Source organism: Cryptotermes secundus, unplaced genomic scaffold, assembly GCF_002891405.2.
Source record: "Cryptotermes secundus unplaced genomic scaffold, Csec_1.0 scaffold1148, whole genome shotgun sequence".
NCBI classification, from domain to species: domain Eukaryota; kingdom Metazoa; phylum Arthropoda; class Insecta; order Blattodea; family Kalotermitidae; genus Cryptotermes; species Cryptotermes secundus.
The window spans coordinates 628,044-650,408 of record NW_019723322.1 but is presented as its reverse complement, the minus strand read 5'-3'; the positions used below and the strand labels follow the sequence as shown (position 1 = coordinate 650,408).

At 41.9% G+C, this 22,365-nt stretch overlaps 2 protein-coding genes across 2 annotated transcripts in view; one reads left to right on the top strand and one right to left on the bottom strand.

The window, feature by feature from the left end:
• The window catches only part of LOC111861859 (lachesin-like), a 631,469-nt gene that overhangs the window by 19,638 nt on the left and 589,466 nt on the right, over positions 1–22,365 (top strand). The gene's annotated exons all lie outside the window — the stretch shown is intronic.
• On the bottom strand, positions 9,604–10,035 carry LOC111861860 (protein GVQW3-like). The gene has a single exon (XM_023846785.1). It carries the CDS (start codon positions 10,033–10,035, stop codon positions 9,604–9,606), a length of 432 nt encoding a protein of 143 aa, XP_023702553.1.

Here is a 22,365-nt window from a genome sequence, read left to right as displayed (position 1 = left end):
GCTGGGGAGTCCAAAAGAAAGAGACCACTGGGAAGACCAAGGCGTAGGTGGGTGGATAATATTAAAATGGATCTTAGAGGGATAGGATGGATGGTATAGATTGGATTGATCTGACTCAGGATAGGGACCAGTGGGGGGCTCTTGTGAACACGGTAATGAACCTTCGGGTTACATAAAATGCTGGGAAGTTCTTGAGTAGCTGCACAATTGGCAGCTTCTCAAGAAGGGCTCAGTTCCGTGAGTGAGTGATAATAATAATAACAATAATAATCATGGTCATGACAAAATCGAGTAATATTTCAGAATTGATAAATAAACTTTATGCATTTACAAAGGATACAGCATATATTATAATGCGTAATGTGAAGATAAAAACACAAAGAACGCAATAATTAAGACCACAAGAACATTAGGATTACGAACAAGAGCCTTAAAATTTATTAACAATTCAGCTACAGAAGCCCGTATTAACAGATGTCCTGTGTATATCTTGCATAAATGTTATTCATTGTATTAAAGGGACAAAGTGTGTGTGGTGTCCTGAAGGTGTAAATGTCCACATCTGGACGCTGTCTGACTGCAAATACGAGTACACTCGCATTAAATTATGGCGCAACAAATGTGGCGCCATCCAGAAAGACTAACCCTTCCTCCATCGAAGAGGAGGCTCCATTTCCAAACATGTAAACGGTCTTGGAAAGAGCAAGACTTTCGTCATGGTTTCTACTGGGTCCGAAATCAAGAATGACTGTGCTGGCGAGCACCCTCTGCATTTTAATGGACTGGACTAGAATCATTGAACGTTACTCTTTTCTCTTTCCTCGTGTTGGTATTCGTAACTTTTTTTTTAGGAGTTTTCCATTCTTCTAAATTGTTTCACGAGTCTTGCATGATGTTCTCTTCTTCCTGCATTAGTATTAACCATTTCCACCCTCTCTTCTGATATCTGCAAGGCACTGGACACGTAATTCATAAACTGCAATGCTCTACTCCAGTCGGTTGAAAAATAACATATTCTGCATTTTCTCTCATTTAAACATTAAAAGTGTCGATTAGTTTGATACAGCGGAAAGGACCTAAATGCCCTTGTTGAATATAAAATGTGTAACTTTAATTAGAAACACTTAGGTCTTCTTTTGTGGAATTCAATTTCGTTTTCAAATAATTTCCGGTTTGTATTTAGCGGTCTACTTCGAATCTACTTTCCCTTTAGCGATGTAAACTTCTAAAATGAACACACTCTTTAGATTTGAAGTATCTCCCACCCATTTCTCTCTCTCTCTCTCTCTATCCCTTCAGCTTTCGAGAGTTTATTTTCGGAAAAGATGTTTACACTCGAAGATTAATTCGTGGCTGTTTATACAGAGAACTCCTCCAACTTATACACGCGGAACTAGACCATTTTCTTTCCATAAACTATGCAGTCACCTTTGGCTTCAAAGATTTATGCTTTGAACGTCTTTCAGAATTAATTAAAGCAAACACAGAAATTTAATTTCATAATATCCCTCACTTACATCCACTAACGTAAGGAGATCTTCTGACATGTATTCGTAAGGCTCTCATTTCGAATCTCTAATAGGCTACTGGATGTGCAGACATGTTTTGCTTGTTTTTTCTCTATAATTTCAGGATGAGTTGTGACTGAAATAGGCCAAGACATTCTTCCTCCTGTTGTCTTCAGCATATCATACCTAAAGATCTCATCTTACTCGATGTTGCAAAATGTTTCGGCTGATAGATGATTGTCATGTAATACCTGAGCCTACACAACTAAATAAAGGAAACGAGTACTTGGTTGTAAAATTGCATGCAATCCGATAGTCTAATTGTGTGACCATTTGCCCTTATTCACTTACTTACTCATAGGCCTGAGGCCTTCATGAGGAGCCGCCAATTCTGCACCTACTCAAGAAATTCCCAGCATTTTATGGAACCCGAAGGTTCATTACAGTATTCACAAGAGCCCTCCATTGGTCCCTATCCTGAGGCAGACCAATCCAGTCCATACCATCCCATTCTATCTCTCTAAGATCCATTTTAATATTGTCCACCCACCTACGCCTTGGTCTTCCCAGTGGTCTCTTTCCTTCTGGCTTTCCCACCAATTTCCTATATGCATTTCTCTTCTCCCCATTCTTGCTACATTCCCAGCCCACCTCATCCTCCTTGACTTGCTCATTCTAATTATACTTGGAACAGAGTACAAGTTATGAAGCTCCTCATTATGCAGATTTCTCCAACCTCCTGTCACTTCATCCCTCTTTGGTCCAAATATTCTCAATACCCCGTTCTCGGTCTATGTCCCTCCCTTAATGTCAGAGACCAAGTTTGACATCCATACAGAACCACAGCAAAATTATGGTTTTGTATATTCTCGGCCATGAAAATACGTGTATGCCGTCCATATTAAAATGTAGAGCAACTCACCATTGGGGGTTATCCTACGTAGCCTAATTCATACCAACAATGGCACCAATATAGCAGTCCTTAGGCCTCACGATGTGGAATCAATATGAGCACAACTTAACCCACTCTATTCTGACATTTTGGAGTAGATAGATCGTCGAGAAACATGGAACACAATCCTGCAGAATGTAAGAAAACATGGCGGGATGCGTCAGTTTGTGAAGCGGGAGCGACGCACGCGCTAATGTGGGATATTAGGGATGTGTGTTGTGGTAGACGGAACAACATGACAACCGTGGGAAGTATATACAGTACTTATCTGTAGCCAGCTCAATCGCAATAAGTGTTGAACCAGCGCAGCAAGATATGTGAAATGTATTAAAATAGAGTAATCTACCTGATATACAAACTTTTCACACGGAAACAGTTGCGCATTTGGCGATGGTGTGAAGCATTCATGTTATTATGTCTCACAAATTTAACTTAGTGTAGCGTGTAGAGCCGTTGCTATGCAAAGACAGCGAGATAGGCGGATATACGAGGGCAGTTTTTGGGCAACGGCTCGGTAAACACGTTCCCGTTGCTAGGCAGAAAATTCTGAATACTGCAACAGTTTGACTACAACAGTGGAAGAGCTATGTTTTCTACGTGGTCCGTGTCGAGGCTTTAGAGAGACGAAGTTTGGAGCTTACTCAGTTGATAGTTCTGTACGGGAGCATGTGTAGTGAGAACTTGAGCAGGCGGTAGAGAAATAGCCATTGTTGGAGCCGTTACCACGAAACTTATGGTAACAGGCTGAGAACACTAGACTGTGTGCTCTAGTTAACTGAAACTGTGTTAACAGCGATAATGTTATAGTTATTTGTAGTTACGACCTGTAAGTGGTCAATAAATCTGTTCACCAATTCAAACCCCCTCGAGAATCACAATCATACGTGTACACGTGACAGTAGTATAGCCGAATCTCTCACCCTCATTAGCCGCTCCATTCAGGGTTATTAGTATTAATAAAAGTAAAAAGTAAAGGTATCCCTGTAACAGACCGTGGAGGCCCATAGGGTTGTGAGATCTTGAGGTTTCCACATGTTCTAGACAATCAGCTCACATATGGCGGTAAGGTTGTCTGCCTTACGCGCCGGCCGCCCTTTACCCCCCAGAATATTTTAAAGAATATTCCTGGTACTCATTTCTGTTAGAGGCTGAGTCGACCCCAGGGCCATAGTGCGGCTGGAAGGATTAGGTCAATTGAAAAAAAATCCATTTACCTCATCGGGCCTTGAACCCGCAACCTTCCGGCTTATAGCATAGTGCGTCAACCAACTACGCTACCGCGTGCCCCCTCGTAAAAGAAATTAATTAGAAGTGGTGGGCGCCAATTAGAGACGTTCTTTTGCAAATGTGAACCAGGTTAGGTAAGCAAAGTCCGACTGGACGACGTAGGGAGCTGAGTAGCATGGGAATCTGAAGGGTGTTAACGGCCGGAGCTACCAGCATCAGCATTAACGAGTTTCATTTAATCACCACTAAAAGATATCACGAAAAACTTACAATGAAATAAGTAGATACAACACAATTCACTGTTCATTTATGTACAGTTGGCAACCTCATAGTTACGAATCTTTCAATTAAAATGAAATCTGCTTATAAAATTTTCTTTCGTAATGCAATATCAAAACATACATGTCATTTTTCTTAACGAGTTTTGAACCTTTACTATGGAGCAGCATATGTCTGCTGTGGTCCGAAAAGTGAGCTAAATGGTCTTCAATTTTGAGAGCTAATATTTCGCTAAACAATGCTACATACAAATTCGCGCTATTTTTCAGAAAATACACAATTCTGTCATCTGACGCGCTACAACATTCAAACTTGGCTGCTACGTTACAAATGCCTTAATACAAATTTGGTTTCCTTTCACTTATAGAGTCCGACTCAACATGAACAAAACATTGAGCTCAAGGCGTGTCACCTTCGAAGTTGGAGTTCGAAAACTTGTGGCTCTACACAGCTGTCAAGAAGGCGAAAAGCGGACGCCTTGGCTTCTCGAAATTCCCACTGAAATATCGTATTGCCAGCGCAAGACAAAGTAATACGGCGTTATAAGAATCAAAGAGTCTCATGGCTTAATTAATGGTTGAATATTTAATATATAACGTCACGTGTATATGACTGTAGTCGTGGTTTGGATTGGTGACTGGATTTATTGTCCATTTATACACGAACGACTTGTGACTACATTTTACAGATCACTGTCATCACACACAGATTAGTGTCCTCAGTCTTTTATAGTCTTCACTAGCCGTTTCCTGGCAGCGGATTTTAACACAGGAACTATAAGAGTTTCACTGAATTACACGCTCCAAATATCACAGGCGGGCTTTCAACTGAGCACCATTTCACACCAACCATCTGGTCTTCTCTTCATTGCGTACCAACTGAGCACTGTTTCAACTACTGGTTGACCCAAACCGTCACGGTCATTATATCTCGGCACGGAACACACAGAAAACACAGGTAATCTATTGTGTCTGGATTCGTCGCCGCAGAGTGTGTTTACTGCGTTTTTGCATAACAACGGCCGCGGTGCTGGCCACAGAAAACACTCTGTTGCTGTACCATTGTTGTCTTCGTGTCTGTTGCTGAGGGAACGTGTTTACCGAGCCGTTGCCTAGAAGCGGCTCTGGTATATTTGTTTATCTCGCATAGTGAATGCTCTTCACTCTAAATATATATATATAAACCGGTAAGAGTAAAATAATTTTAATTAAATTTCTAGTAATTAATTCAATAAAGTAACTGAATTATTTAAAACGATCCGGAAGAAAACGGCGACACTAGATATTGGATGAATGCCCACGCAAATCCTAAAATTATTACTTTATAGTTTTTAAGAATCCCAGCAAGTAGGCCTAAAGATAACAAGCTGCATAAATATTCGTGGAATTAAAACAGGGAAATTTCTGATTTGAGTAAGAGACATTGCCTCTGTCATAACGAATGGTTTGTAACATAATGAATTATGCTGAGAGAAAGAAGATATCTTTCTTATAGAGTTTTAATAAGGAATGGATTATGATCATTTCATAGAGATCTGTTAATATGCGATTTTTTTAATCCTTTTCGAATTACCCCAAGTACTACGTCGTTTGTTGAAACGCTAGGTTTCTCTTTTACCCGGTAAACTGTAAACCTTAACATGCTTAAATAAACCAGCAAACCCATTGAGATAATTGGCCTTAATACTCTTTGATATCAAACCTATACCCAGACTAGCCCCTCGTTAGGCAATATTTCTCTTACATGTTCCCCCCTTCCTGTGACGTGCTCGGATTCTGCAGTATCGTTTCTTCCTTACAGTCATTTCGTGGAGGAAACTGTCGCCTTTCATCTTTTAATCGGATTTCTAAACAGTTAATGACATAATTAAAAAAGTTAATTGGTGATTAAAAACTTGACATTTACAGTTCAAAACATATTTGGATTGAGAGTAAATGAGTTGTGTATAGATAGCCCCTACGCACACATCTAATTAACTCTAAGAAAGTAAAGAAATTAATTTTGTCATTCACCTCAGAACCTTATAGCGCATGACCTTCGTAGAAACTTCGATACCGACCTGCGACTCTGCATCCGTCAAACTGAGGAGGTGCGTGTAGCGGTAAGGCTGTGTATCTGTTTCTTGGAGGATATACGAGATAGATAGAGGTAATTATAAAGCTATCCCTGTAAGAGGCCAAGGAGTTGTGAGATGTCGAGGCTGCCACATTTTATAGACAATCAGCTCATAAGATTTGAGGTTTTCACGGCGGTGACTATAAAGAATGGCGTCTTGTGGGATGTTGCCCCATGTAGATATTTTGTTAACCGACGTTTCGGACGAACAACTCGTCTCCATCTTCAGAGTACAAGAAATCCACGAGCGATAAATCAGCTTGAGGTGTCCGAAACGTCGATTAACAACTTATCTACACGGCGTAACATCCTAGAAGATGGCATTCTTCAATCGGCTCATAGGTGGCAGCGAGGATTTCAGCCTTACGCGCCCGCTGGAAGGACTAACTTAAAGTCCCTGCTGAGATCCTGACTGTCCCGATGCTGGCTCCTATTGGTACTCCTCAGTCACTCCAAGAAAATACCGCAATAGCACTTCTAGTTCATTATCCACCAGTCATGCGACGTTGTGTATTCTGGGATTCTGGCAGTACCATAAAATAACTGCCCCTTCCAAAATATATACTGCCCATGCATCTCTTGTTCAAAATTGAGACATCCACGTTCTAGACGCTGATGTCCGTATTTTCATGGCAGTCTCTATGAGCAGCATGCCGTTGAAGACAATTCGTACATATTGTAACGTGTATCGTTACTGAAGACGCCGTAGAGATTGTTAACTGGTTTATTCAACAACCTACAAGTAACGGCTACAATTAATTATCATAAAGTTGCGGGGTTTCACACTTTATAACCCTATTCGCAAATCCATTCCCTCTGTCTTCAGTAGTCTACACGTTTAGAGTAGGGGAGCTATGTAAGTGTCCCTGTATCACACACTCCCAATTATTACTCGGTTATCACGAACTATCACTGATTCTTGCACACGCGTCCGTAACTCGTAACTGCTGCCTTGAGAACTGTTGATCACACAGTTTGACTCGTAGGCTTGCTCGAAACTGACTCGGAACTGATTCACTTTAACTCTCTCCGGGGACGGCTACAAGTTAACTAACTCCGGCGGCTGTGCAGTTTCCTTATATAGCCGCAGTGCTTGCCTGTTACGTAGTGAGTGTCTTGTCACAGTAGGAACCGGTGCCACGTTGCCCTGTTTGCGTTTAGCCTAGCAACTCTGTTACCTCACGCCGTCTTACGTCACCGCGGAGGGGGGATGGAGCGCTGACTCATCCGCCACGTCACTGTGGGGGGAAGGGTTCTCCTCCATTGCGCAACATGTCACATATATTTTGACCTCTCAAACAAACTCCATGGCCTCTAGTCCGCAAGCGAGCTATACCGACCGAGCGACCGCCGCTTGTCGGCGAAGTTAGTGCCAACTTTAGCTGATAGAGTGTGTCGCGTGATCAGCACAACGGATCCCCACGGCCATGAATCTCAGTTTTCTAGACCAGAGCCGTTATTTCCTTGAAATAGCTCTTCACTTATCTTCACAAGGCTGCGTGGACACCGTTCCAGACCCACTATTTTTCAGAAAATCTGGTGGCGCTGGGAATCGAACCCGTAACCTCTGGATATGTAGACAGGAACTCTGACCACTAAACCACAGAGGCGGTCCTTTTCAACTCTCTTATGAAAAATGTTGTTACGTGTATTAGTGACTTGTGGACGGGGTTTGGATTGGTGAATAGTTTATTGGATGCTCACAAGTCGTAACTACAATTAATTATAACACCCTAAAGATTATTGTAACTATGGCACAGAAAATAAATTTGAACGATCTGCTTGCTTAGTCGCGGCTTCGGCTATCAAATCCTCGGAGGATGAATGTTGAAAGGTCTCTTTCTTTTCTTTTCATTGGCGCTACATCCCTCATTTGGGCCTAGGTCTACCTCCATGAAACTCTCCGTTTCACTTCGGTTTTACCTGATCTTAGACATACGGTAGGACTCCTTGGGCGGGTGATCAGCTCGTCGCAAGGCCTCTACCTGTACACAAACACAGAAAAACGCACACAAACATCCATGCCCTGAGTGGGATTCGAGCCCACGATCCCGGCTTCCTAGCGAGCGAAGACAGTGAATGCTGAAAGGGGTCTTAGTCTCTCGAATTCTCTCTCTGGATCTCTGAATCTTGGAATCACCTAACTTCCTGCGGACGGACACCAAATAGAAGAGTTGATTGTTCTTTGTTATTGTCTGTTGCCATGAAAACGTGTGACAATCTCCGAGCAGCGTGTCGATTCATACCAGCGTACACTTTGCCGTGGAAACGTGTTGTCAAGTGGCTGTTGGAAAGGAAACTTAAAGTGTTTACTTAGTCTCTGCTCAGGCCCCGCCATAGCTCAAGCGGTTAGTCGCTGGCTTCCCACCGCGGCGACCCGGGTTCGATCCCGGGCCTGGTCAAGTGGGATTTGTGGTGGACAAAGTGGCTCTGGGGCGTGTTTTCTCCGAGTATTTCGGTTTCCCCGGCCAATATTAATTTCATCAAATTCTCCATCATCATAATCACCAGGGTCAGGCTACAATAAGCCAAGTAGCGGCCGCCGTGCCGAGTGGACCCAGTTGGACTCCACCCCCCACTAAGCGAATTAAAAAAAATTAATTAGTCGTTACTCATCAACGAACGTCTGATCCTGACTCCATTATTTCGGCTCTCAGGTGTCATGTCCCAATATTAACATGGCTTCCATACGAATTTCTGAGATACGAACAACATTAGCTCCATTCTTATATTTTTGTGTTGTATTTGAAAATGTCTGAATGTTCTTGGATTCATGACTGGTTCCATGGGTGCGGAGTTTAGAGTGAAAATTCTTCGTGGGGCTACTTTTATGCCTAAAACAATTAAGAAATATTTATGTAGTAATGTGCAGAAATCATGTTTTTCATGACGCATTAGAGGCGGACGCAATACGACACATTCCATGATGTGTTTATTGTATAAGAAATGGTTTCTAGAAAAAAAATGTGGCAAGTTATTTGGAAGGGAAACAGAAGTTCGCCTACTCAGTATTAACTTATCTGACTAAATACTAAATCCTTCACGCATGACTAGGAATGCAAACTCCTTGTTAGATATTATATATATATATTATACACCCATTTAATTCAGTATACAGATATACTTCTGAGTTTTAACAATTATGCATTACTACTCAGTCATAAATGCTTATTTGCGAGAAGGACGTGATTCTAAATTATTGTTGGTAATAAAGACACTTAGTCCAAATTTTCTCTGAAAATTATACAAGGTTTGTCCGGAAAGTAATGCAATTAAGTTCGTAAAAAAATTATTCAAGATATCGTTACAAACATTTAAAATTCTTCAAAGTACTCCCCTTGGGCATTCACACACTTTTGCCATCGACTTTTCCATGCACGGTACGGATCCTGGAAGGCGTCAACGGGGACCTCGTTTAGAGCCTTTGTCACGGCGGTTTGGATCACTTCAATGGTTCCAAAACGGGTGCCTTTCAGGGCGGTCTTGATCCTCGGGAAGAAAAAGAAGTCTGCCGGAACCAGGTCAGGAATGTAGGAGGGCTGAGGCAACATTGCCATGCTGTGCTTGGCCAGAATCTCCCGGACGCGCAGAGCGGTCTGGCTGGGAGCGTTGTGCTGCAGCTGCCACCTCGGTAACGCTGTCGTGCACAGTGGTTTTCGGAATACTGAGAGTCTCTGCTATCATCCGAACACTCATTGGAAGATCGGTATTTAAAAGATCACGAACACGAGACACATTTTTGGCACTTTTGCTGGTTGACGGCCGTCCAGAGCGGGGGTCATACTCCACCTCTTCCCGGCCATTTTTAAACAACTTCAACCACCTGGAGACTTGAGAATAGGAGAGAGCAGAGTCCCAGTAGGTTCTCTGAATCATTTGGTGGGTGTCGGCGATGCTTTTGTTCAGTTTAGCACAGAACTTGATCGCGTAACATTGTTCGATAGGTTTCTCCATTGCGCGTCATGACACAGGCACTAACAGGAGGTTCACAGAAACAGCGATCCTGACGCTCCCAGAGTTCAGAGCAGACTGAACTCGGAAGCGTTGTGAAGGTAAGATCCCCCCCCCCTTCCCAAACGGTCCGAACGCGCTGCGACCAGGAGAAGCGGCGGAAAAATACAAATTGCATTACTTTCCGGACAAACCCTGCATGTGTGGTATACGAGTATTCTCCTATTCATTACACATTCCCGGGCATCCAGCGAGGAACTTCGGGATACAACACCTGCATGTGTGGTATATTCTCCTATTCATTACACATTCGCCAATCAGAGCTAGGAATTCTGCACAGCATCATATCCCAGAACTATACTGTACATACCCACCAAAGGCTTCTGTCCTACCGAAGCGCAATAGATTATGACTGGTCTAAGGACAGCCTCATTATAAGAGAAACCTCCCTACTCGTCGTAAGATACAAAGGACCAGCCTTCGTTGAACCCGGGTTTAAGAACCAGATCAATGCAACACAGTTCGTGGCTGAAGAATGGTGGTAACATTACAAACCGCAGCGAAAATATGAGTATCTCTGTGACCTGTCGAGTGCTGAAGAGATCAGTTTTCTAGGACATAACGCCATGTCGTCCAGCGAAAGTTAACTGACATATCAAAGAAACATCTCCATCCTGTGTCGAAGAGTATGCCAGAGAAGAAACCAACATGAGGCAGGCAGGAAGCAGGGCAAACCTTGTTGTGTGGCTTTATACCTACCTCATACTGTTTTCTTACTGGTGATGGAATCGATATCTTCCTCCGAAACATCTGTTAACTTTAATCAAACTATATGCTGTTATTCCCCGAAGTTAGTACTCTTCATAGCCATCTCTGTAAGAACCTTAAATTTAACGCACTTACTTAAATGTTGATGGCCTTCTCAAACTCGCTAACACTGTGCTGGGTCGTCAGTGAGAACAGAGTTATGTAACTTCGCCACGGAATGACGATCTTAGCTCTCAGAATTGTAGGAGCCGAGTCAATCCTTACAAAATATAAATGTAATAACTTCCAGCAATATCCCGTGTCAACTTAGTTCATAGTTCAGCTGCGTTTCAGCATGAACTCAAAACTTTGTTTTAGGGGAACTTAAAATGTAACGTTCTTTCGTTACTTGGATACTAAAACGAAACAGAACAGGAACTACAACACGAAATGGTGTGCAATGGGTCCGGTTACAGGACAGGCACAACCTGCGCTGTAATTCTACATGAAATGGATTTATCGAATATTTCATTGGACATGTAGCGGGTCGGAAACAGGACTGAGAAATTGCTGTGTCAGAATATTATATCCTGGGGCACGCGGTAGTGTAGTTGGTTGAGGCACTATGCTACAAGCCGGAAGGTCCCGGGTTCAAGGCCCGATGATGTCATTGGATTTTTTCAATTGACCTAATCCTTCCAGCAGCACTATGGCCCTGGGTTCGACTCAGCCTCTAACGGAAATGAGTACCGGGAATATTCTTAGGGGTAAAGGGCGGCCGGCGCGTAGGGCTGACAACCTTGCCGCGATCTGTGAGCCTATTATCTAGATAATGTGGGAACCTCAACATCAACTTTTGCTTTTACCAATTACTTTTATAATATACTGGATAGAGAATATCCGACATAGCTCAGTCAGTATAGCGACGGGCTACGAGCTGGACGGACGGGGTTTAATTCTCGGCAGAGGCAACAGATTTTTCTCTTTTTCGCAGCTACTGGAATCCACCAAGTTTCCTATACTATGGGTGCCTATGGGTCTTTCTCCAGGGTTAAAGCGGCAGGGGCGCGTAGCAGTTATTCATTTTCTTCTAATGGCGATGTCATGAATGGTGGTGCTATACCTGCATTCCCCCATAGTCTTCATGACGTTACTTAATTAAGCGGAGGGATAGCTTTAGCTTTTATTAGCTTGAGAGTGTGTTCCTTATTCTGGGTTTTGTAACAAACCGAACTTATGAATAATTTATTTGTTACAGAATGCTTCTATGTAATGTTTCTCATTACGTCCATAATTTATGTACCTAGACCACAACAACATTCAGAGCATTGTGAACAGTGACAGGACACTTTATTACTGACACATGAAGATTAATGCACTGCAAGATACGAACACTGAATTATTGTTATTCATCATTAAGTGCAGGCCCTGGAATCGGAATGGAGTTGACATCACATATTTTATATTAGTTGCGACTATGAGGCCGCAAGGCGGCATGTCCTGCCAGTACCAAACATATAGCTTTATGTCTTAAATCATATATCGTTGCCTAGCGACGAAACACAGGTGGCCATAGACCGATTTATATATTATATAGGCTTTTCGTAGGAAACACATGACACAAAGGACGGAAGGAAAGGAGAAAGAAGTATTTATTTTATTATGGCTACATATTTCTTCTTGCGGTGTCTTATGAACTTTGTAATGAATACTTTTTTTTCGGCAGAAGTGGGGAAATATAGTCAATTCTCAGCGACTCTTAATCTCTCAAGCATGCTTCTGCTCTATGCATTTAGATTTCGCAGTAATTCGTATGATTCTTGTCCACCCAAATGTACACTAGTTGTGTTCTGTAGGGCGAGGTTCTCAGAGAGGTGGTTATGGAGAGCTCTCTCCTGGAATGTAACATCGTGTAGTCCGCTAAAGTCAACCGACATTTCGGAGAAATGTGTCTCGTCCATCAGTCGAAAATAGAGCAGACATATTCGTCTGAAGCTCATTTCTTCAGCGGACTACACGACGTCATATCCCAGAAGACACAACTGTTCTTGGTTGTATTTTATTGAAGCTTCTTGGGGCTTCCCACAGAGTTCGGCGTTAGAATAGTAAGTACGTGTAGGACATGATTTACCCTTAATATATTTACGATTTCTGTGTGTGTGTGGCTATAGACGGGGTATGGATTGGTGAATGGATTCATTGACCATTCATACACACCACTCGGAACTACAAGTAAGTAGAGCTAATCTCCACACTTCACAAATCATCACAGTACCTGCCAAGCATTTTCCAGTCTGCTGTGTCTGCATCAACCGTTCCTTAGCAACGGTTTCTAACAGTGGAGATTCTTCAGCTTCACACTCTCAGGTCCTCTTATCAACTGTAAACTAAACTATAGCGATATCTCTTCTAAGTCTCCCTTGTACAGCGCAACTGAACTGGCAACCCTCAATTGAAGTGCTTGCCCAATTATATTCTTTGTAACTATTTTGCACGGACGGAAAATAAAACACAGTCTCCAACAATAACTCTGTATAGTGGCGTGTTTACCGATCCGTTGCTTAGAAACAGGTTGCGTGACATAATTGTTCTCTTATTGCGTGCGTGTATGTTACGGATGTTACTTAGTTGTGGGAACGGCCCACAGTCAAGCAAGTGTGACAACGCAAACGTCATTGCTTAGCAACAACGAGTAAACAACGGTTGCTAGGCAAAAGCAAGTAAACAGCGGTTGCTAGGGAACTAGTAAACACGGTAACCGGCAATAGCAGTACCTATTACGCAACCGTTTTCCATATGTCCGACTCCAGGCTACATAAGAAGATACACTGACTTGCAGTGACAGTCTACAGTCTACTTCTACCGTTCTTCAACACCAGTTCAGTGTTCGAGCAGTTCATTATTGTTATCCGTCTGTGTATACTGTGCAGCTGCAATAAATCCTATAGGACAGTTCAACTAGTGGTTGTCTATTCATTCATACGACATCCCACATAGTAACGGCCGCTGTTCACAAAGTCTCTGCTTAGCAACTGGTCTATACGCCACAATATAGTTCTGCAACATACCTAACCGAGAAGGCAAGCTCAGTGGTACCAGTTTCGGTCGTGAGACAAACTGCTGCGAAATGCTCAGTTCCGAGATTTGGGATTCTCACGGCACTAACTTGTGTGATGTGACGTCGTGTAGTCTGGTAGAAGTTAACCGAAGTTTCGGAGACAGTACGCTCCTCCGAAACGTTGGATAATTTCTACCAGATCACACAGCATCACGTCTCAGAAGACAGAGTCCGGTTTCCTGCATTCATTCCATTCGAGTTTCAGAACACTTTTAGGAAACCACTATCGTTTCAGGCCGCAGTAATTCTTAGCCTACTTTCCTTATTTTGAAAGTAAAAAAATAAAAGTAGGCTTAAGCGATAACCATGCTGTCTGTATATGACCCCCCCCATTAACATTTGAATTCCTGAAACAATATTTATGACACTTTTTTCGAATTTTATGATCTATATCATCCTTATATCCTTTATCCGCTAAAGTTAGCACTAACTTCGCCGACAACCGGGGGTCGCTCGGTAGGTATAGTTCGCTTGCGGACTAAGGCCACGGAGTTTGTTTTTTTGTTTATATCATCCTTACACCACGCTTCAATTTGTTTAAGGGCAATAACTGATACGATTCCATTAATAAGCTACGAGTAAATTATGAAAGAGATATTCTATTTTCGACTGACTCTTATGAGCGGTATATTTTCATACATGGAGACTTTCATATGTATGCTGCTTAATCAGGCGAAAGCAGTGGGATTCAAGTCCCCTATTCCAACTTTTAAGTGATTTGAGATTTTGTGCGCTCGAAGATTATTACTGTCTCAGTTCAGTTGTCGTTCCGTTGACCAATGAGTCGATCTGTCAGTCAGACGGTCTCTAACGCTCATTTGGAAAGTTATGTAATGAGGAATTAAATTTTACTCTTTTCCAAGTATAATTAGAATGATTAAGTCAAGGAGGATGAGGTGGGTATGGCATATAGCACGAATGAGAGGACTGCATATAGGATATTGGTGGGAAAGCCAGAAGGAAGGAGACCACTGGGAACAGCAAGGTGTAGGTGGGTGGACAATATTAAAATGGATCTTAGAGAGATAGGATGGGATAATATGGATTGGATTTATATGCTTCAGGATAGGGACTAGTGGAGAGCTCTTGTGAACACGGTAATGAACCTTCGGTTTCCATAAAATGCTGGGAAATTCTTGAGCGGCTGCAGAATTGGCGGCTTCGCAAGAAGGGCTCAGCTGCATGAGTAAGTAAGTAAGAATATAATGAGGAATTATGTCTGATAAGTTCCTTTTAACAAGTGAGACAATCAGCCAGTAATTAACTAATTTTTTTAAATTCGTTTAGTGGGGGGTGGCGTCCAACTGGGTCCACTCGGCACGGCGGCCACTGATTGGCCAATTGTAGCCTGCCCCGGGTGATTATGACGATGAAGAATTTGGTAGAATGAAGATTGGCAAGGGAAACCGAAGTACTCGGAGAAAACCTGCCCCAGCGCCACTTTGTCCGCCACAAATCCCACTTGACCAGACCCGGGATCGAACCCGGACCGCCGCCATGGGAAAATCAGTCAGTAAGTTACTGAGTTGTTTAGTCAATAAAGGGATGTTCAGGTCATTAGGGATAAAAAGTCATTTTAAATACTTAATTACTTGAATAACTAGTTTAATAATTCTTACTTTAGACGTCAAATAACTAGGTTACCTGTATACCACCTTATGTTATCCGCGCCATCCAATTCCTTAACAATACATGAGTTATGAATCCCATCTACTGTTAAAGCATATAATTATACTTGGCTTTCTATTCAGAACAGTGAATTCAAATACGATCTCATGTTATTAAGTCTTGGTTATGGAAGTGCATGAAGGAAATTAAATCGTGGAGCGACGTTGTAAAATAGGCACTAAAGGCTGGGGCATTATACTTGAAGTGGCTATTCAGTTGCTCGTAGATCATTGCCCTGTAGGTGTATAAAGAGAACAGAAATTCGCTGTTGATTTGCATTTTAAAATAGGGAAGGTTAGTTTGAAGTGGAACAAACTAGAATAAGCGACATGAGCGGGGTACAGTAAGGAGAGTACGTGTTACTCTTAACTTCCTTGAAATGAGTAGCCCGATGTGTTCAAATCGTCATGGAGGTCTTCTTGAAGGATTACACAACGAGCAGCTACTGAGACAGTTAAAAAACAACCGAAAAAAAATATTTTACCAGGTTCTTATTAAACGAGACAACAGTTTGGTTCCATCATATACAGTGCATGTACTCATGTACCGAGTGAGCTAATGAAATTTACAGACCTGGAACGAGAGATGGAGTAAATAAAATGTATCTTTGGTACTATTATATAAGATAATTATTTACTTAATTTCCACATACAGAGTGAGGTATTGAATACAAACTTTGAGCGAGACGTTCAGTGCATTTCTGGAACTGTTATATACTCGTAGCTATTTAGGCTTCCTTAACTTTCACATAGACACTGAAGTAAGTACATAGAAACTCCAGCAAAATTCAAGAAGTAAAAGTGAAGTTCTTACAGATTCGAAGGATGCACCATATTAGATAAACTTAATAGTGTACATATTACTTACTTACTTACGGATCTGAGCCCTTCTTGAGGAGAAGCCAAATCTGCAGCTACTCAAGAATTTCCCAGCATTTTATGGAACCCAAAGGTTAATTACCGTGTTCACAAGAGTACTCCACTGATCTCTATCCTGAGGCAGATCAATCCAATCCGCACCATCCCATCCTATCTAATATCCATTTTAATATTGTCGACCCACCTACGCCTTGGTCTTCCCAGTAACAGTGCACGCATACGAAGAAAACTGGCATTCCTTTATCAGGCTGTTCTGTCGTAAGGGGGGGGGCTAGTAACTCGTTAACCTCTTAAACATCTGCCGCTTTGGCTCTGGTCCGCTGTTCTCCGGAGAAGCTAGAGGGGATGCAGGATCAACAGGAGAAGGTGCGTGCTGTGAAGGATGAAAGGTCCATTGACGTTACAGCACATTTCTTCCTATTCTATTCGTCTGACCCTATATACATATACACACACACAGTCACTGCCGACGTTTGTCGGGTACATTGCGCTTAGATACATACTCCTTCGGTCGGATGTAGGTACACTCATTTCACCCCACTCCGGGTTTCTAGACCTCTCTCTTTCTCTCTTTCCTTCCTAAGCCTGGGCCATCTATTATTCCTCCTAACTCCCTGGGGGTTTACACTTTAATAATATCATGCTCAATGTCCATGGCTATACGGAGTAGTTCCACTTACTTGTGAGGACGATACTGGCGCACACCACCAGCCAACACCCTCTCGGCGTCATCTCTGTGATAGCCTTCGGCTCTTTCTCTCTCTCTCTCTCTCTGAGGTTTTCGCTGATCACGTAGTAACAATACTAACAGATAAACGTGAAGACGATGCTGAAAATAACAATAAATAAATATATATCCATTCATCTTGATGATGATGATCCCTTTTTATAATTTCTTCTTGCTACTCACCGGCTTCCGGTTGCGTATACACCCGCCCATCATGACGTCATTTTGGTTGGGGTGGCTAGCTCTCGTTGGCTGACTGGCGAAGGGGATTTGCGTTCCCTAGCCTACTGCCCTCTCTGACTCAGCGATTTCTTAGTGTCCCAGCGCCTTCCTGCTCTACTTTCTTTAACCTCTTCCTTGGCGTCAGCGTTAGTAAGCTGACACTGTAACATTCTGGTTAGCTTGCTATTGCCTAACTGGTCTCACTACCTTCATAGCAAATCCTGCTTCCTTGTACATTTCATTTGTCTATTTCTTAACCTTAATTTCTAAAAGCACCTATTCTTAATTAACATAAAAATATCCACTTGTACATAAAGTTTGTGGCACAACACAAGCAATAAAGTAGTTGATTATAGTGGAAATTTTTTTAAAACATTTCGATTGAACGGGACGTGACAGACTCCGAAAGCTGGAGTTTAAATACTCGTACATGCCAGAAAAACAGAGATGCACATAGACCATTTCAGAGGCGGTTATGAAGTCGGAGCAGGTGTGAGCTAAACCGTGAAGAGCAGAAGAAGCCGGCGAAGACGTGAGATAATTAAAGTCTTACGAACTTCGGGCTAGGAGATGTGCAAGTATGTAGTTCCTTTGTCTCTCAAATCTGAGAGGAAGAGGGTGGCGCATGAGGCATAATTAGACGTATATAGCAGAGTTACGTGGGAGGAACTCCAAGATATTTTGCCTGAAACATGAATTTGAAACATGCTTTGTTCTCTGATGCATCATTTAGACATATTTTATTCAGCGAATGACATGTAAGATGCATAATCATTATCAGCTTAAAGACATTTAGCTTGTTTGCTTTTGTCGAGTTGTTTACAAAGTGATTCAAACCGTGGTCCTCAGGCCAATACCTGTTATTCTGTACTGTCGTTCCTTTTACTCTATATCTAAGAGATATAACTTGTGGTAAATTAAGATATATTCATAATTAACTTAGGAATTATTAGATTGTGGGATGTAAAATACACTTTACTTACCTAATCCGTTCTTCTTTTACCTTAGTATGTCGAGTTCTTTTTTTTTTTTCATTTTGATCATTTTACAGACGGCAGGACTCCTTGGACATGTAGTCAGCTCCTCGCAAGGCCACTACCTAAACACAGGACAACACAAACGCAGAATAAACACATACACATTCCAAAAATCCGTGCCTTGTTTGGGATTCGAACCCACGATCCCGGCTTCTGCGCTAGCGAAGACAGTAAATGCCTCAGACCGCTCGGCTACTGTGACCGGCTATAAAATACACGCAAGGGGAAGTAAGAAATTATTACGAAATTAGAGTATGATAATCTTAAGGGTCGAGATCAGGTGGAAGATGTAATTGTCGGTTTACGGGTAATACGTGTTAAATAGAAGACCAGCGGTTACTGGTCTGTTAACAGTCGGAGTTTATGGTAGCCACTAATAGGAGCAGTAGTTGACAGGTATAAAAGCACAGTGGAAGACACGCTTGAGTCGATACTGCGGCGTCTACCGGTGAAGTTTATAGCCTACTTGTAGATAGCAGCACCGTCTTCTCCATATTTTTATTATATGGAATTTAGTATCTTGATATATATTTAGCAGCCTTTACTTAGCCCGTGAAGGTACTAGAGCGCTTATTCAGCTAAATCGTGATTCTGAAATATCTATTAATGTCTGAAATATATGAGTATATACTACAGTGAACTAAGTACTCCATGACAAGTATGATGTTGAAATTCCAGTGGGTTACATTAGATGATGTAACAACATAATGAGATAAGTTTCATCCTTATTATTAAAACACCCGTCAATAATGCAACAATATTTAAAATACAGAAGACATCTAGACTATGTTTCTCACTAAAAGTGCGCTCTATTAACACATATACAGGAGAAATACGACACACGAAAACTACGATAGCCGCAAAAGTATACAAGGACAGCTCTCTAGACATGAAATACAAACTAAATAACGACGTGCATGGAAGCACGCTGAACAGGTGAAGAGTGCAGTGGTCTCCACGAAAACAAAAGAAAAATTGTCTGATGATGGCCCATGTGCGGCCGAAACATGTTGTAAAGAGAAGAAACATATGGAAAACTAGAGACATTTTAGTAATCTGATAATTACTTTTAGTGTGTAAGTTATACTTTTAGCGTCTTAATGACATGTTATGATTTTAACATCTAAAAGTATTAAAGTTACACTTTTATTGAGAAACATATTCTAGATGTCTTCTATATTTTAAAATATTGTTGCATTATTGACGGGTGTTTTAGTAATAAGGATGATGCCTCAATGCAACGGGATGCTGAAATATGAGATTAAGTTTGTAGAAAATCATTTATGGAATTATCCCTCTACAGCAACATTGTCCATTGGCCCAACGAATTTTCCACGCCCCATAACAGGATTTGAAGTCAGCTTCTGTTATGGTATTGATGGCATAGGTTACAACTTTCTGAATGCTGTCAAATGTTAGGAAAATTGTGGCTCTAGACTCATGATTTCAACTTTGAAAACAAGTAGAAATCACAAGGTGACAAATGTGGAGAATAGGGAGCCCTCAGAAACACGGGAATGCACGTTTTCCCCAGAAATTCCACTGAAAGGCTATGTTTGCGGGCGCATTGTCAGTCCTCTGCAATTTCAATTCGAACCCGCATCACCTTCTTTCTCAGACGGTCCACGACTTCAAGATAATATTTTTTTGATTCACTGTGACACCAGGTGACACACTTCCTTATGAACGATCCCACGAGAGACATAGAGCACAATGGCCATTTCCTTGATTTTGAATATGCCCATGGAACTTTCTTTCTGTCTTGGAGACTGTGGTGTGTGTCATTCCTCACCGTGCCTCCTGGTTTCACGTTGATACTCGTATTCATCAGTGTTATGATGCGATTAAGAAAATTTGATTCGGCTCGAGCTGTTCAAGCATTTCTGCCGACATTTCGTCTCGACGGGCTTTTTGATCATAATTAAGTCTTTTTGAATCATCTTTGCACACTTTCCTCATATTCCAATCTTGTGTAACAACTTGGTGGACCGAAAATTAATTAATATTAAGTTTTTCGACGATTATTCGAATTGTGAAACGTGAATCTTGACGAATGAAAGCCCTCACAAGGTCGACGTTTGTGTTTATTCTCAAAGAGGCGTGCGCCAAGAGAACGTGATAGAGAATTGTTACTGAATGCTTTATGCGTCTATTCTTAGGGGGTCGGTAGCGCCCTCTCCCAGCCTGACACAAAACTTGATTGTATAACGTTGCTCCTTCTTTGTGGTGCTCTAACAACACATACATCTACACGAACCACAACAGAACAACATGTATTCACGCGAGCAAGTTCAAACTTGGACTGAAGGTAGAGGAGGGCTGTAGCTATCATCTTGTAGCGGTCCTCGTCTCCGCAGTGCTCCCAGTTCTCGCTCTACAAACTCGCCTTCGCTACTTTGTGCATGGATACATGAACTGAATTCAGATGTCTCAGGACAGATTCCGATGGCAAGCTTTTGTGTGCACGATAATGAAACTTCCAGTTCCATATCGAAACTGGATAACTGTAAATTCCTGAAATAACTCGTTTGTAGAATAATTAATGGATCAACCAGTTTACTGTGTGACTTGTTGAGTCAATGACTGACTAAAGAACTTTTATCCGCTAACTGGGTAAATACTGTATGTTCACAGAAGTGATCGAACTCTTTATGAAGGATGCCATCTTCTGGGATGTGGTGCCGTGTAGATCTTGTGTGAACCGGCGTTTCAGAGGAACATATCACCTGTATCTTCAGGGCACGAAAATCCTCGAGCGAGGAAACAGTCTGCAGCCACCTGTTCACGCAGGTTCCTCGCTCGCGGATTTTTCTACCCTAAAGATGGAGGCGATATGTTACTCCGAAACAAAGGTTCACACAAGATCTACACAACGCCATATCCCAGAAGACTGCATCCTTCATAGTGACTGCCATGAAGACCTCAAATCTTACAAATCTCTATATAGCCCATATGCAACTCATTCGCCCACTCCATAAATTCAGACAAGGCTGTGTTCGAGGCACAAACAGGGCGGATTCTGAGCCTCCAGTTGAACTGAACATTTAATATTCGTTGACGCAGTATACAGATTAAATACACTGTACGGCTCCTGTTTTACTGTTTATAAACGCGTACAATGAAAGCAACGATTTCGAAGCACACTGCACGTGTAGTCCTGAATGAATCCAGATATTCGGACCGTCATTGTTCCTGGAATACAAATAAACAATGGAAGCATTCTGCTGGTCCATGAATGCGGTCACCATGGTGATAACGGCGTTCGAGGCCGAAGTACTAATGACGCTTACTGGTCCATGCAACACCATATCACCACTTCAGTAGTGCAAGGAAAGGCGGTCCTAGTGCAAACTGACACTGAAAAGAAATTCAGTAGTTATATGAGGTACTGTTTGCAAATTGGCCTTGTGCTCATTGATAGAACAACGACTGTGCCGTTTCTTAAGTATAGTTGCAATGACTGTGCGGTTTCGTAAGTATACCTTGTCTTCCTCACTTTCTTCCATCCATAGGCATTTAATTCAGTATTTTCCCGGCTGTTTCTCTCTATCAAGGATTTCCACACATGTTTCCATCTCTTCCTGCGTGTTCTAATGCCTTCAGCTATAGGCCTATTCCCGGTTTTGTTTCTCAGCAGTTATTTTTGTTCTTGTCCAAACAGCTCTTTCCACCTAATTAAATGAAGTTTAATTTGTTCCCCATTTATCACTGACGCTCCACACTCACGTCCCACAGCCTCATTTTACTGATTTTGTAATTTGAATGTATTTTCTCAAAGTATATTGTTTTCCCTAAATATGCTTTCTACTATCGCCTTTCTCTTCTTACACTTTGCTGCGTAATTTTTGCGTAACTCCATGCTATCTTCACCTATTCTGTATAAGGTTATACATCCGTTTAGGGCCACGCCATAGCTCAAGCGGTTAGTCGCTGGCT

Bases quoted from the DNA above. Each gene is read 5' to 3' on its own strand.
- LOC111861860 (XM_023846785.1), bottom strand. From the start codon at position 10,035: ATGGAGAAACCTATCGAACAATGTTACGCGATCAAGTTCTGTGCTAAA.